This window comes from Bubalus kerabau, chromosome 6, assembly GCF_029407905.1.
Source record: "Bubalus kerabau isolate K-KA32 ecotype Philippines breed swamp buffalo chromosome 6, PCC_UOA_SB_1v2, whole genome shotgun sequence".
In the NCBI taxonomy this organism is placed as follows: Eukaryota; Metazoa; Chordata; class Mammalia; order Artiodactyla; family Bovidae; genus Bubalus; species Bubalus kerabau.
The window spans coordinates 103,390,424-103,404,570 of NC_073629.1; the positions used below are offsets into that span (position 1 = coordinate 103,390,424).

Sequence of the window (14,147 nt, forward strand, 5' to 3'; positions counted from 1 at the left end):
CACCGCTGCCTCACAGAAAGAATGGGTGTTGGCCAGTTTCCTGTTATAAAATTCACAAACTTACCTGTGTCCACATTCTCCCTTCTCTCCTATCAAAATAGCATCGGGAGCCCAATCACTCCACTGTGGGCTCCAGTCACTCCATTGTGGGCTCTGATCCACTCTCCCCACCTTCCTGCTCAGGGACTTAAAGACCTACTTCTTCTCTATCAATGTAGACCCATCACATCTGTCTGGTCCTAAAGAAGCTCCTCCAGGTAGATAGTCAAAAAGACCTGTGAGTCCTACCTTCTGAGCATCCATAGAACCTAACCTATAAGACTGTCCCAGCAGACACCTCCTTGTCCAAGCCCCATCATCTGGTTGCTGCTAAGTCACTTCAGTCGTGTCCGACTCTGTGCGACCCCAGAGACGGAAGCCCACCAGGCTCCCCCGTCCCTGGAATTCTCCAGGCAAGAACACTGGAGTGGGTTGCCATTTCCTTCTCCAATGCATGAAAGTGAAAAGTGAAAGTGAAGTCGCTCAGTCGTGTCTGACTCCCAGCGACCGCATGGACTGCAGCCTACCAGGCTCCTCCGTCCATGGGATTTTCCAGGCAAGAGTACTGGAGTGGGGTGCCATTGCCTTCTCCACCGTCATCTGGAGATGGCATCTATCTACCACTGGAGTCTCCGCCTCCACCCAGCTGATACCATCCTTCCCATGTTATAGTCGGGTGTATAGATAATGACTTCCGCTCCCTTTGGAACAAGTCCTCTGTGAGCAGAGGCAGAGGCTTTCCCTGCCTCCATTTTTGCCTCTTCCAATGAATTCTAAATTACAATTTCAGCCAGGCCATTGTTTTCCTTACAGTCCATCACTGGGTTCCTCTTGACCTCAAGAAACTGTGCTACCTGCTAAGGAGACTCTGAAGCCCGGGAGGGGCCCAGGGCTCCACTCAGGTATGGCCTTGCCTCTTGTCCGCTAATGCTCCATGTTTCCATCATGTACAATCTCTGTGGTTCCTCAAAGGGCCAGATCTCTCATCTCTGGGTACTTTTGCTCTTTCTTCTTTCTGGGATTCTCTTCCCAACCTCCCTAGCTTGGCCAACTGCTTCCCATCCCTCAGGACCTAGCTGAGATGGCACTTCTGGGGCTGTTCAGTCATTTTTTCTTACTCTTTTTCTCCTTAGACCAGTCTGGGCTTCAGAGGGCAGCCAGGTGAGTCCCCCGTCCCATTCTGGTCAGGGTACCACCCTAATTAAAACCTTCCCAGGTTTCTCAGTGTCCTGAGGACAAAAGCCAAATTCCTCAGCTTGGCTGACAAGACCATCTGACAGGCAGGAGTTAAGAAGGAGCAATTTCATGGGAGCAAGGTGGAGGTTTCCTGCCCCATGACTCTCATTTTCTCATAATGAGGGAGGCCAAGTTGTCTGCAGAGAGCAGTGTTGGGGGCTGCGAATGGAATGATGCTGGGGTGTGAAGGGAGTGGAGGGACCTTGAGGGCCATGTGGGAGCAGGAGCTGGCCTGGGAAACAGGGTAACTTGTGAGCTGAGTTTAAGACCAGGCTGGGATTAGTGATGGGGAATCATGGTGACACCAGGCTGCCTGGCTCTTCAGATTTCTCTAGTAGCCACTTGCTGTGAGTGTTCATTCACAGAGGGAATTTTTTCTGGGAGGGAGAGACCAAGGGTCAGGCAGCTAAGTTGTTGAGGAGTCTGTCAAGGAGTGAGTGAGAGGATGAGTCACAGAATCTTAACCAGATGGAATAAGACAGAATGGACTGCTTTAAGAGAGAGGGAGAGAGCAGAGGTGGTCAGTAGATAACTGGTGGTGATGGAGACCAAGATGGGGTTTAGTGAGATGCTTTGAGCACACGAGCTGGAAGTGGGAGGTTGTGGGGTCGCTTTAGTGAATAAGGAAGGATCAGCATTTTCACCGCGCCTGGGCCTCCGCCCAGCTGTTACCGTCCTTCCCGTGTTATAGTTGGGTGTATAGATGATGACTTACACTGCCCTTTGAAATAGGTCCTCTGTGGGCAGGAACCATGCTCCTCGTGTAGCGTCCTTCCCAGGAGAGTCTGACACGGCCTGACCTACGGTAACTGCTCATCCAGACATTTTCATACGTAACTCTTCCCCCTCCCAATTTTCTGTGTTTCTGTTTTCCTTTAGTTTCTTGAAAGAAATTTTGTGAAAGAATCTAATCTCGTCTCAGCTGAAAAAAACCCAGGATGTAACCCCTGTTTTACAGGATGGAGAGGCATTCAGTGGTTCTCTGATAAGCCAGGAATTGGGTGAGAGTGAGAGCTCCCTCTTGTGAGCCCTGGAAGAATGAGTTACTGGGGCAGATGGTGTGGGGCCTCAGGAGGGAAAGATTCAGGGCCAACAGCAGACAGTGGTATAACCTCCCACCCTTCCCAGTTCTAGGAGGTCTCAATGAGCTGAGTCTTTAGTCCACACATCCATACCCTACTATGTGCCGGGCCAGTGTGGGGGGCTAGGAACACATGGATGAGCAGGACACAGACCCTGCCAGAAGGAGATCACCATCTGGTTAAGGGAATAGATTCACAGAGAAAGAACTGCAGGCTGGTGTCTACAATGGAGGGTTTGGCCATAGCAAAGGGGTAATTTGCTAGTGTAGCGGGAGAGGGTCAGGAAAGACTCCCCAAGAACGTGGCTTCTTAGGGCCCAAGGTCTTGAAAAGTGCCACGGCAGGGGAAGGGAGCCATGAAGCCTGGGAGAAGGGAGAGAACATGTTGGAGTCAGGCTGATGCGGCACCATGGCTGGCTCATGGGTATGTTGAGAAGAGGGAGGCCAGTCCTGTCGGGGAGTCTGCATGTTAGCCTGCAAAAGCGGGGGGCACCTTGGCACCTGAGGTCTTTAACCTGGATGCTGGGTGAAGGGTGAGACCGGAAGCTAGTTCAAGGTAGAGAGGAGAGGGGCTCACATTTGAATATGTGGAGTCTGAGATGCCCATGGAATTCCTGGTGCTCCTCAACTTGCCTATTCTCTCTGCTCACGTTGCTCCCTGCCATGGCTGGCAACACCCTTCCCCTCATCCATCAGCTCAGCGTTTTCTCCAGGAAACTGCCTTGATCTTGGCAGCTGAAAGCGATTTTCCTGTCAGAGCCTCAGTAGCTCCACATTTAACACCTCTTAGGCAGCACGTCTGCCCGGCTTCCCCGCCACTCCTGGTTTCCTCAGTGGGGTATCCCACGGTCTTCACCTTGTGAAGCAGGAAGTGATGAAACAATAGCTCACGCAACGAGTGTCCCTGCACCTGCAGAGGGAGAGCCCTTTCAGGGCTGACCTTAAGCAGGAAGAGACTCTTATGCCCCAGCGGACATCCAACACTCCTCCCATGCCTGGGAACCCAGAGGCAGGCCAGCCGGTGCTGCGATTACACAGACCAGGATGTTCTGGTTTCAGAGGTGGGGTTGGGAGCTGCAGCCTCTGGAGAAACCAGCCAATAAAACCTAAATACTCAGGCTTCATGTGGAACCAGCACCTAAGCAGATGAGGACCCATCAGCCTCCCCACCCACGCCGCCTTCTCCCTGGGACCAGAGGCCCACCACCTTCCTGAGGGTGGGCAGCCCCTCACCCGTCCCCTCTCCAGCTTCCTAGTACTTATGAGGAGAAGCCACAGGCCCAGCTGAGGACACCTTCAAGGTACCTCTGTCGGCCTGAGAGAGGCACAAAGTGTCCCATCTGGGAGGGATGGCTGTGCGGGAAGGGGCAGGGCCAGGGGAAGGGATGGTCTCTAAGGGAGATGCTTAAAGACAATGTTAGTAATAGTGGCCACCACTTTTATTGCACACCTGCCGTGGGCCCAGCCCTTCCACACAGCATGTCGTTTGATCCTAGCAATCGATGACCATGACTGTTTCTCTTCAGAGACTGGGGCTCAGAGAGGTTAAGCCACTTGCCCAAGGCCCTCGGCTGGTGAGTGGTAGAGGGGTCACTGCCACCTCGGCCTGTCATGCCAGAACCCGTGTTCTGTCCACTTTGCCGCCACAGTCTCCTCGATGAAGAGGGCTCACTTTGCAGTCTCCGGGGGTGGGCAGCGTCCTCTCCTAGGCAAACAGGTGATGGGTGTTACAGGCAGAGCTGGCTCTCAGAGGTGTTAGGAACAGGGGTCAAGAATCTTCAGGGATCCCAGACCCTACTCTGCTGAGAGGCTTGGGACACCAACAGGCAGACCGTGACAGCTCCATGAGCTCCAAGGAGAAGCAGCCCTCTCCTTGGGATGTGACGTGTGGGTGCATGCCGGCTCCTCGTCACAGGTTATGCACACACACTCACTCACGCTCGGGCACAGTTCTCTGGAGGCTGAGGGCAGGTCGGGGGAAGGAGGGCCAGGGCTCAGTCAGATGAGGCTGGCGATGCTGGACGTGGTCTCGTGACGCTGACCGGCCGACAGCTGTCCTGAGATGCTGAAGACGCTGCCGTTGTCGCTGCGGTCACTGCGGGTGGCAGGGGCGGCCGTGCGGGTTGGGGGGCAGTGTCCACTCACAGCCACCTGATACAGCAGTAGGCCCAGCAGCAAGAGCGCCCCAGAGGCAGCCAGGGTGATGCCCACAGACAGCATGGCAGCCAGCGGCCGGGCCGGGGCAGGGGCGGCAGCCAGCCCGGCCAGCGTCAGGCCGGTGACCAGCAGCACCAGGCCGCTGAGCAGCACCACCAGGGCGTCCGCACCTCCTCCGCTGCGCAACAGGGCCACGTGGTGAGGCTGGCGGATGCAGTTCATGTCCTGCACGGCAGAGCTCATCAGCTGCTTAACCAGGACCAGCAGGGCCAGCAGGCAGAGCACCGTGCCCACTGCCAGGCGCCACTCCCCCGAGCGGCTGCTGGTGGAGGACAGCAGGGCCACGCCACCCGCCCCACAGCCCGCCACGAGGCCCACGGCCACAGCGAAGCAGAGCCCCGAGCGCCGCGGCTGCTGGGACCACCACAGCTCCACCTGCTCCGCCAGCACATCAGGGGGCAGCCCCCGGCCCCGAGGGGCCTGAGCCTCTCCTTCAGACATGGCTGATCTGGCACGAGTGAGGGCAGAGGGCAGCGTCAGGGGGCAGAGGTGCAGGTCATGGTCTGGAGCCCCCACCACCTGCGTGGCAGCTAGAGGCCCAGAGTCTCATTCCTCGAAGGGTCCAGGGTCTGGTCACCATCACCTGCCAGGGAAGAATCACACTTGCTATCTCCCCAGCCCACCTTCCCCTCATGGTCTCTCCTGGGAGCCTTGGGGATGCTCCCGTGTCCCCTGGGAATCCTCCCGTGTGTGTCCCCTGCAATCCTCCCAGGCACCCAAGTTCCTCCCTAGCACTTTCCCTTGGGAATGCCTCTCCAGAGACCCTAGAAGAGCTCCTCCACCCAAAACACCCCCAGCCCTCTAGGGAACCCCCTGTCCAACCCCTGACCTCTCTGGCTCTCGCTGTCTCAGTTGCCTGTCCCATTCCGGCTGGCCGATGGAGCCGGTGTCACGGTGGATGATGGGACTGGATGAAGACTCGCAGATAAAGCCTCATTCAGGATCTGACTCACATGGCCTCAGCTGTCACCGCTGGCTCCTGGGGGGAGGGTTATGGGGAGGGAGGGGGCTTATGATTTAACCCTTCTGGAACCAGCAGCCTGACCCTGCATCTTCTCTCTTGGGGCTGCGGCTCCTTCTCTGTGAGTTAGGATCTGACCCCGTAATACCCTCCTTCCCCTTGAGGTCCCATCCAATCTCATAGCCACAGCTACTGGCTCCCGATTCCCACTCTCTGCCAAACCCAGAGCTCCCTCCCAAGCTCCAGACCTGTAAGATGGTCGTCACTTTGACGTCCCATAGGCACCACTGACGCAACAGGTCCCAACCCAAGCTTGTCATCTTACCCGAACCTGCTCCTCCTTTGTGCTCCTCCCGTGGGCACGTCCTGGGGACGCCACCTCTGAACATTTTTCCATCTCAGCCCTGCCCTCATCCCCCTGCTCCTGCACTTCAGCTTCTGTCCCCGCACAACTCCATCACTGCTCTTCCTGCCTCCCCCACGCTTCTCCTCTCACCGCCCCCCCACGCCACAATTTCTCTAACGTGGTACAAAGGGAAGGAGGGCTCTGGACTGGTCCCCCGACTGCATCCCTCCACCGTGGGTGTGTGGGCGAGGGATCTTGCAGTGGTTCCTCATCGAACACGTCCTCCAGAGGCCAGTCAGAGTGACTCCCACAGGGCAAAGTACAGCATTCCAGGCCCTGCCACAAGGAGCCCCAGTTTCCAGCATGGGTGCTGCTGTGATGAGTGCTGGGCTGCGGGTTAGTCAGAGAGGGAGGTCTGACCCCCCCTGCAGGAGGTCAGAAAAGCCCCCATGAGTTCACCTCTTGGACCTCAGGCTCCTAATCTGAAAAGTGAGGCCAATAACCTTTATCTGGGGGGAGGGGGCATTAAAAATCTCCAGGTCAGAATTTCAGTGGGAATTCTAGGGCCTGCAAAGATGCCCAGAGTGTGCTTTCTGAATAAAAGAACCCAGCATTCTTTCATCCAATTCAGGACGAAGACTACTGCTTTATATGGAGGACGCAGGCCCTAGGTCATTCTGGGAACATGACTTCATGACTGTACATGCGTTACACCCCTGATGAGGTATCTGTTGTCCCAATCCCTCAGCAGGGGCTGCCTGGCACATGAGGTAGGAGGGGGAGCTGCAGGTGGGGGAGGGGCCGAGGAGGGGCCCTGGAATCAGTCCCAGCTTCCCCAGGACTGTGACTTCTCTGGTCTGAAAGTGCTGCACAGTTGTGCTGGGACCGCAGACGCGAGGTTGGGGGTTCTCAAGGGAAGAGCCAGTGGGAGAAGGTGGGCTGGCAGGGGTAGGGGATCATGGGGCACTCACAAGAAGCCTGGAGTTGTTGGATCCGATCCCGAGCAGTCAGGGCGGGCAGGTGGGGCATTCCAGCTCTGTTTCCGGGGAGGTGCTTCACCTGCCTAACCTGCGTCTAGGTGAGCTAAGGTGGGGGAGGGGGAGGAGGATCAACAGGTGTTTCCAAGGCAGAGCCTGAGCCGATTGGCTGACGTGGCACTGCTCCTTCTGCAGGGCTGAGGCATTCCAGGGAAGGGAGGGGCTTCTGTTTGCTGCTGTTAGGGCTCGAACACAATTCCTAGACCTGGACAGCAGGAGGAATGCTGTCCATCTGCCCCAGAGCCTGGGCCTGAGCCCATCCCCCAGCTCCAACCTCTGTTTGGCTTTAACTCCAGCCTGTAACCCAACCCCAAAACCCAGCTGCAGTTTTAAACCCTACCTAGAACTCCTGGATCTAACTGAGGCCCCTACCTCACATCTCAGCCCCAACTCTGAATCTCAAATCCCAATCCTAACCCCAGCCTCATTTCCAAATCCAATTCCAGTCCCAGCCCCAGATTCCAACCCCAAATCTGGCTTGAAACCTCAGTCCCAAATTCTGGAATTAGGTCTTGGACTGCAACCTCATCCTTGGCCCCAAACTTGACCCGTTTCTGAATGTAGCCCCCAAATTCTAACTCCAAACTCAAATTCTGCCTCTGCCCCAAATTCCAAAACCAGCTGTCCCACAAACCCAGCCCCACCACTTCCTTGTCACTTTCCCCTAGGCAGGAGCCCCCCCAAGACCCTTGCCCACTTTCCTTCTAAGCCTCAAGGGCCTGACCAAGGTAGCTTTGCCCCAAGTCTTGGTCCCGCTGAGGAGGCAGGGTTTGAGTGGACAGGGAGAAGTGGGTAATGGCTCTTCAGGTAGAAAGCAAGGGTTTCCTTGCTTAAAACACTTGCAGAATAAACACTTGGGGATAAATGCCTTTCTCCTTCACAGGCTCACAAAACCCATCAGCACCGGCCAGTCATTTTCCTCTGGCCCCTGCCTTGCAGCCAGAATGCCTTTCTTTCAGTTATGCATGCTCTGCATTGCTCTGCCCTTTTGCTTGGTTTTTGAACTCAGAGTTCCTTCTCCCTGGGATATTTACAACACCCTCGACTTCAGTCTGACCAACTAGAATTCTTCAGCTGAGATGTCACCTCCTCCAGGAAGCTCTCCTTGACCTCCAGGCTGGTTCAGGTGCCTCCCTGGGGTGCCCATGGTCCTGGGGCTTCCCCTGCCACTGCTCTCACTGCATGTACTAAGAGTGCCCTTATTTACTAACCTGTCACCCCTCACTAGAAAAGACCCTGATGCTGGGAAAGACGGAAGGCAGGAGGAGAAGGGGATGACAGAGGGCGAGATGGTTGGATGGCATCACCGACGCAATGGACATGAGTTTGAGCAAGCCCTGAGAAATGGTGAAGGACAGGGAAGCCTGGCGTGCTGCAGTTCATGGGGTCACAAGGAGTCAGACACGACTGAGTGACTGAACAACGGCAATACCCCTCAATACACGTTCCCAGTGCGTACAGGTTTAGTGCCTGTTTTGCTAACCGTGGTGACCTCAGCAGCCAGCACTGTGCCTGGCACCTGGGAAGTAATCGGTAAACACTTGCTGAATGAATGAATGTGCGAACTGCCGGATGTGGGGTTTTTACACAGGGAGCTTGTAAGATGAAGCTGGAAAGACAAGTTTGGCTCAGGGGCACAAAGCCTTGAATGCCCTGGGGAGGCATTTGGACTTACTTGAGGTACTCACAGAGGGTTCTGAAGTATAACAAGAACTTTGGCAGGGCTCTGCTTCTGATGGGCGAATCTGGCACCACACACCACATAATGGGTGAGGGGGGCTGGTTGGAAGTGGCTCTAGACTGGATTGAACCCCCTGTAATACCTCCTGCTCTCTCTTCCTTCTGGTGTGTATGAAACACACAAGAAAGACAAAATCAACATTTTCTTTCCATCATCAGCTCACAAAGTCATTATGCTGGACCCGTCCATTGCTTTGTCTGTAGAAATCATTGGGGCCTGGTCATAACTATACAGCAGCATCGTCCAGTAGAAATATAACACAAGCCACATATGTAATTTAAAATTATCTAGTAACCACGTGAAAAAATTAAAAAGAAACAGGTGAAATGAACACATTAAAATTTTTATTGAAGCCCCAGATATTTTCATTTTACTACACAAGTGATTGAGCTATTTTAATCTTTTGTCTGTGTATTTTATACTTACAGTGCACCTCAGCTCAGACTAGCCATCTGTCTAAAGCTTTCCAGGTATGGCTTGCAGATATTTTACTGGATGACTTCCCTTCAAGGTAAAAGGGGAAGAGGCAGGCTGGACCTTGGGACAAATATGTGGTTTTACTACTTCGCAAAATGTTACCGAGTTTCCTGCCCTGGGGCGGGCATGCAGCAAGGGCCCGGCAGGGCTCAGTGGCTGTGTATTCCTCTTGTTCCTCTGACATTCCTTTTCTTCCTGGCTCCAGGGAGGGGCCAGTTCCAGCCAGACCCATGGTCCAGCTGTCCTGAATAGAGCTAGACAGGATAAGTCATGAGATTCGCCCCCTGCCCAACACCCTCCCCCCAGCCCCTGCCCCGCTGCCTCTGGGGATTTGAAGGGAATTTTTCTGAGCGGAGGGAGCAAAGCCTAAAAGCTTCTTCAGTTTAAAACATTGGTCAGGTGACACTCTGTTCTCATTATGGGTCTATCGAATAACTTGGAGTTAAGGTGGATAGGCAGGCTCCTCGCAGGGCTGTTGAACTCTGTGCCCAAAGCAGAGGCCGCTGGGACAGCTCAGATGGGTGGTAACTGAAGGCAGGGGGAGGAGGCGACAGTGGGCAGAGAGTGCAGGTGTAGATCCTAACTGATCCCTTAGCCAGTGGGAGGACCCAGAAGAAGGCAGAGGCCCTGCAGCTGGGCCTCCCTGCTTGGGCCAAGTTCCCACCTCAGACTATTCTTCAACCAGTAAGCTGCAGTGATACTGTTATGGTTCGAGCAGATCATGTCACTGGTCTGCCTCCAATGTCACCCCTCCAATGGCCTATCTTACCCAGAGAAATAGCCAGAGTCCTTCCACCATCTCTAACAGTTTCTCTGACTTCATCCCCTGCTGTCTCTCTTCTGCCTGTGCTTGCTCAGAGCCTTTGCACTGACTGTTCCCTCTGACTGGAACACTTTCCTCCTTTGGGCTCCTTCCCTCACCTTTCTTCAGGAAGGTGCTCAAATGCTCCTTCTCAGGGAGCTTTCCCCCCCTGCTATCCTGTCTAACAGCACAGCCTTCCCACCTGGGGACTGTTGTACTGAGGGAAGTAAGACAGAGAAGGAGAAATATTGTATGACACCCCTTAAATGGGGAATCTAAAAAGTGATACAAATAACTTATTTACAAAACAGATAGACTCACAGACTTAGAGGAGGAACTTAGGGTTGCCAGGGGAAAAAGATGGAGGGAAGGGATAGTGAGGGAGTTATGAACCTTATGAACAGTTATATTTAAAGTGGATGATCAACAAGGACCTACTATATAGCACAGGGACCTCTGTTCAATGTCAGGTGGCAGCCAGGATGGGAGGGGAGTTTGGGGGAGAATGGACACATGTACATGTTTGGTTGAGTCCCTTTGCTGTCCACTTGAAACGATCACAATATTGTTAATTGGCTATATTCCAATACAAAATTAAAAAGTAAAAAAAAAAGAAATCACAGCCTTTCACATACTTCCTACCTCCCTGCCCTTAGTTCTCTGATTTCCTTTATTCTCTCATGTTTCTCCTTAGCTTTTTGCTGTCTAATATGCCATATATTCTTCTTATCTGTCTGGAATATTGTCTGTCTACCCCACTAGAAGATAAGTTTCATGAAGAGAGAGATTTGTGTAGAGAGATCCTAGCCCCTAGAACAGGCCTGGCAAATATAGGTGTTTAGAAAACACATGGACAGTAGAGAAAATTCTGGTTTCAAAATTAGATTGACCTTGAAGGTCCCAGTCCCAGCTCTAGTTGTGCAACCTTAGAAAAATGGCTTAACCTCCGTGTGTCCCAATCTCTTCATTTGCAAGACTGCAAAAGCGGACAATAGTACTTAGTCTAAATAGCTGCGGGTGAGAATGAAGAATATAATTCATCCAGCAAACATTTACTGTTCCCTTCTCTGTATCAGGGATTGTAGGTGCTGGAGCCAGCAGTGAGCAAAAGCAGTCCCGTCCCTGTTACCCTGAAAGGCGGTGGGAGGATGAGGGGCTCAAAGCACAGGTCCAACAGTAGGTCTTTGATGGCTCCATCCCCTCTGCCCTTACTCCAGATGCCATGACTGACAGTTGCCCCAGATAGACATTTTTTGGAGTATCTACCCTGCTCACAATGACCAACTTCACTCTGGGAATGAACCCCAGTAACCAGGATTCCATTCTGTGACCCAGCACTACGGGTACAGTTGATTGGATAGAAGTGAACTCCAGACTCAAGCTGTGTGTGTATGCTAAGTCGCTTCAGTTGGGTCCAATTCTTTGCGACCCTATGGACATTTGCAACCCCATGGACTGTATCCTGCCAGGCTCCTCTGTCCATGGGATTCTCCAGGCAAGAATACTGGAGTAGGTTGCCAGTCCTCCTCCAGGGGATCTTCGCAGCCCAGGGATCAAACACTAGTCTCCTGCGTCTCCTGCACTGGCAGGTGGGCTCTTTACCACTACTGCCACCTGGGAAGCCAAACAGTCTCCTTTGGCAATTTGAAGTCAGACTAGAGACTCCATGTCAGCTTTATGGCATGTACTCACAGGATGCTAAGGGTTCCTTTCTGCCAGCTGAACTGGCAGTAGGAGGCTGGTCTGCAGAGAGCCGAGAATAAGAGAGGGGGTGATTTTAGCTACGTCCCAGGTCTTAGTTCAGGTCCTTCTCAAGACCTGATTGTATTTCAGCCCTGAGATTCCATGACACACCCCCAGGGCTAGACAATAAACTCTCCTTTTTGCTTAAACTGGGTAGAGTTGGTTTCTGTTTTTTGTGAACAAAGAAGTGCACCCATAAGTTCTCTGTTCATAACTATAATCTCATGGTCCCAATTTCACTACGTTTAATACATTAGGGCATACATTTTAATACATTAGCAATACTAGTCTACACATGCTGCCCCTGCCAAATCCCACCATGTGACGTATACTAGATGAGCAATAAATACAGATTCTTTTACGTGACTGGTCATCATAGGTGATCAACGATGCTAGCCCTTCCTGCTGCCTGGCACACAGCACATTTCCTTCCTTGAGAATCTGCTCCCCAGTTTTGCTCAGCTGTGGGGAGTCTGATGGCATCTCAGACATGCCCTGAGCATAAGCAGGCCCCAGAACCTCCAAGGCCTAAGGAAGCTCACCCCAACAGAGCTCAGGGAGAATGAGCCCCAGAACCCTTGGGGTTCATTCATGTTCAACCCTGAAATGCCTCCTCTCTCATCTCTCACTCCAGATCCTGAACAGTGAATGTTGGGGGTCCAAGCTGAACATGCAGATATTCCCAGGCTCCCCAATCCCCCTTCCACACTTGTTTGGACCTGCTGGTTGGTAACGGCTTGTTACACTTTGTAAGAAGCAGTGGAGAGTCTGTGCCTCCTCTCTTTGGATCTGAGTGGGTCTTTGGCCACTTTGACCACTTTGATCAACAACATGGAAGAAGTTATAATATTGCCAGTTTCCAAGCCCAGGACTAAAAAGAAATAAAATGTACATTTCTTAGGTGTTGAAACCAGCCTCCATTATGAGAAGGTCCACACATTTCAGCGTAGAGGTCCTTGAGTTTCCCAAATGAGCTTGGGGCTGACAGACAACATAGTTAGTCCTCTACATGCCAAAGTCAAGCTGCAAACTTTCAAAGATGCAAATGCGCATTTGGTTTCAGCAAGGAACCAACCTGTGCCATCAACGTCACACGTGAGTGAAAGTGCAGTTTGTCCTCTGTCTCCTATTGCTGACCATCCTTCAGCTTTATTATCACCCACCGCCTCTCCCTCCTCCAGTCAGTAACTCTTCTTGCCTATTGACTCAATGCCAGCCTCTGTATGCCAGCTGTTATACTGTACTATTGTACTTTTCAAGGTATTGTAGATTCAATTCAGTTCAGTCGCTCAGTCGTGTCTGACTCTTTGCAACCCCATGGACTGCAGCACGCCAGGCCTCCCTGTCCATCACCCTCCCAGAGTTTACCCAAACTCATGTCCACTGAGTCAGTGATGCCATCCAACCATCTCATCCTCTGTCATCCCCTTCTCCTCCCACCTCCAATCTTTCCCAGCATCAGGGGTCTTTTCAAATAAGTCAGCTCTTCACATCAGGTGGCCAAAGTATTGGAGTTTCAGCTTCAACATCAATTCTTCCAATGAACACTCAGGACTGATGTCCTTTAGGATGGACTGGTTGGATCTCCTTGCAGTCCAAGGGACTCTAAAGAGTCTTCTCCAACACCACAGTTCAAAAGCATCAATTCTTTGGCACTCAGCTTTCTTCACAGTCCAACTCTCACATCCATACATGACTACTAGAAAAGCCATAGCCTTGACTAGATGGACCTTTGTTGGCAAAGTAATGTCTCTGCTTTTCAATATGCTATCTAGGTAGGTCATAGCTTTTCTTCCAAGGACCAAGTGTCTTTTAATTTCATGGCTGCAGTCACCATTTGCAGTGATTTTGGAGCTCCCCAAAATGAAGTCAGCTACTGTTTCCACTATTTCCCCATCTATTTGCCATGAAGTGATGGGACCGGATGCCATAATCTTTGTTTTCTGAATGTTGAGCTTTAAGCCAACTTTTTCACTCTCCTCTTTCACTTTCATCAAGAGGCTCTTTCTTCTTCATTTTCTGCCATAAGTGTGGTGTCATCTGCATATCTGAGGTGATTGATATTTCTCCCAGCAATCTTGATTCTAGCTTGTGCTTCATTCAGCCTAGTGTTTCTCATGATGTACTCTGCATAGAAGTTAAATAAGCAGGGTGACAATATACAGCCTTGACGTACTCCTTTTCCTATTTGGAACCAGTCTGTTGTTCCATGTCCAGTTCTAACTGTTGCTTCCTGACCTGCATACAGATTTCTCAAGAGGCAGGTCAGGTGGTCTGGTATTCCCATCTCTTTCAGAATTTTCCACAGTTTATTGTGATCCACACAGTCAAAGGCTTTGGCATAGTCAATAAAGCAGAAATAGATGTTTTTCTGAAACTGTCTTGCTTTTTTGATGATCCAATGGATGTTGGCAGTTTGATCTCTGGTTCCTCTGCCTTTTCTAAAACCAGCTTGAACATCTGAAAT

At 52.1% G+C, this 14,147-nt stretch overlaps 1 protein-coding gene across 1 annotated transcript; it reads right to left on the reverse strand.

The window, feature by feature from the left end:
- Window positions 1-3,773: 3,773 nt before the first annotated feature.
- TMEM125 (transmembrane protein 125) lies at window positions 3,774-8,142 on the reverse strand. The gene is made up of 3 exons (XM_055586988.1): window positions 6,852-8,142; window positions 5,403-5,552; window positions 3,774-5,156 (listed from the first exon to the last, which is right to left on the reverse strand). Exon 3 carries the CDS (start codon window positions 5,012-5,014, stop codon window positions 4,355-4,357), a length of 660 nt encoding a protein of 219 aa, XP_055442963.1. The 5' UTR covers window positions 5,015-5,156; window positions 5,403-5,552; window positions 6,852-8,142; the 3' UTR covers window positions 3,774-4,354.
- Window positions 8,143-14,147: the final 6,005 nt, after the last annotated feature.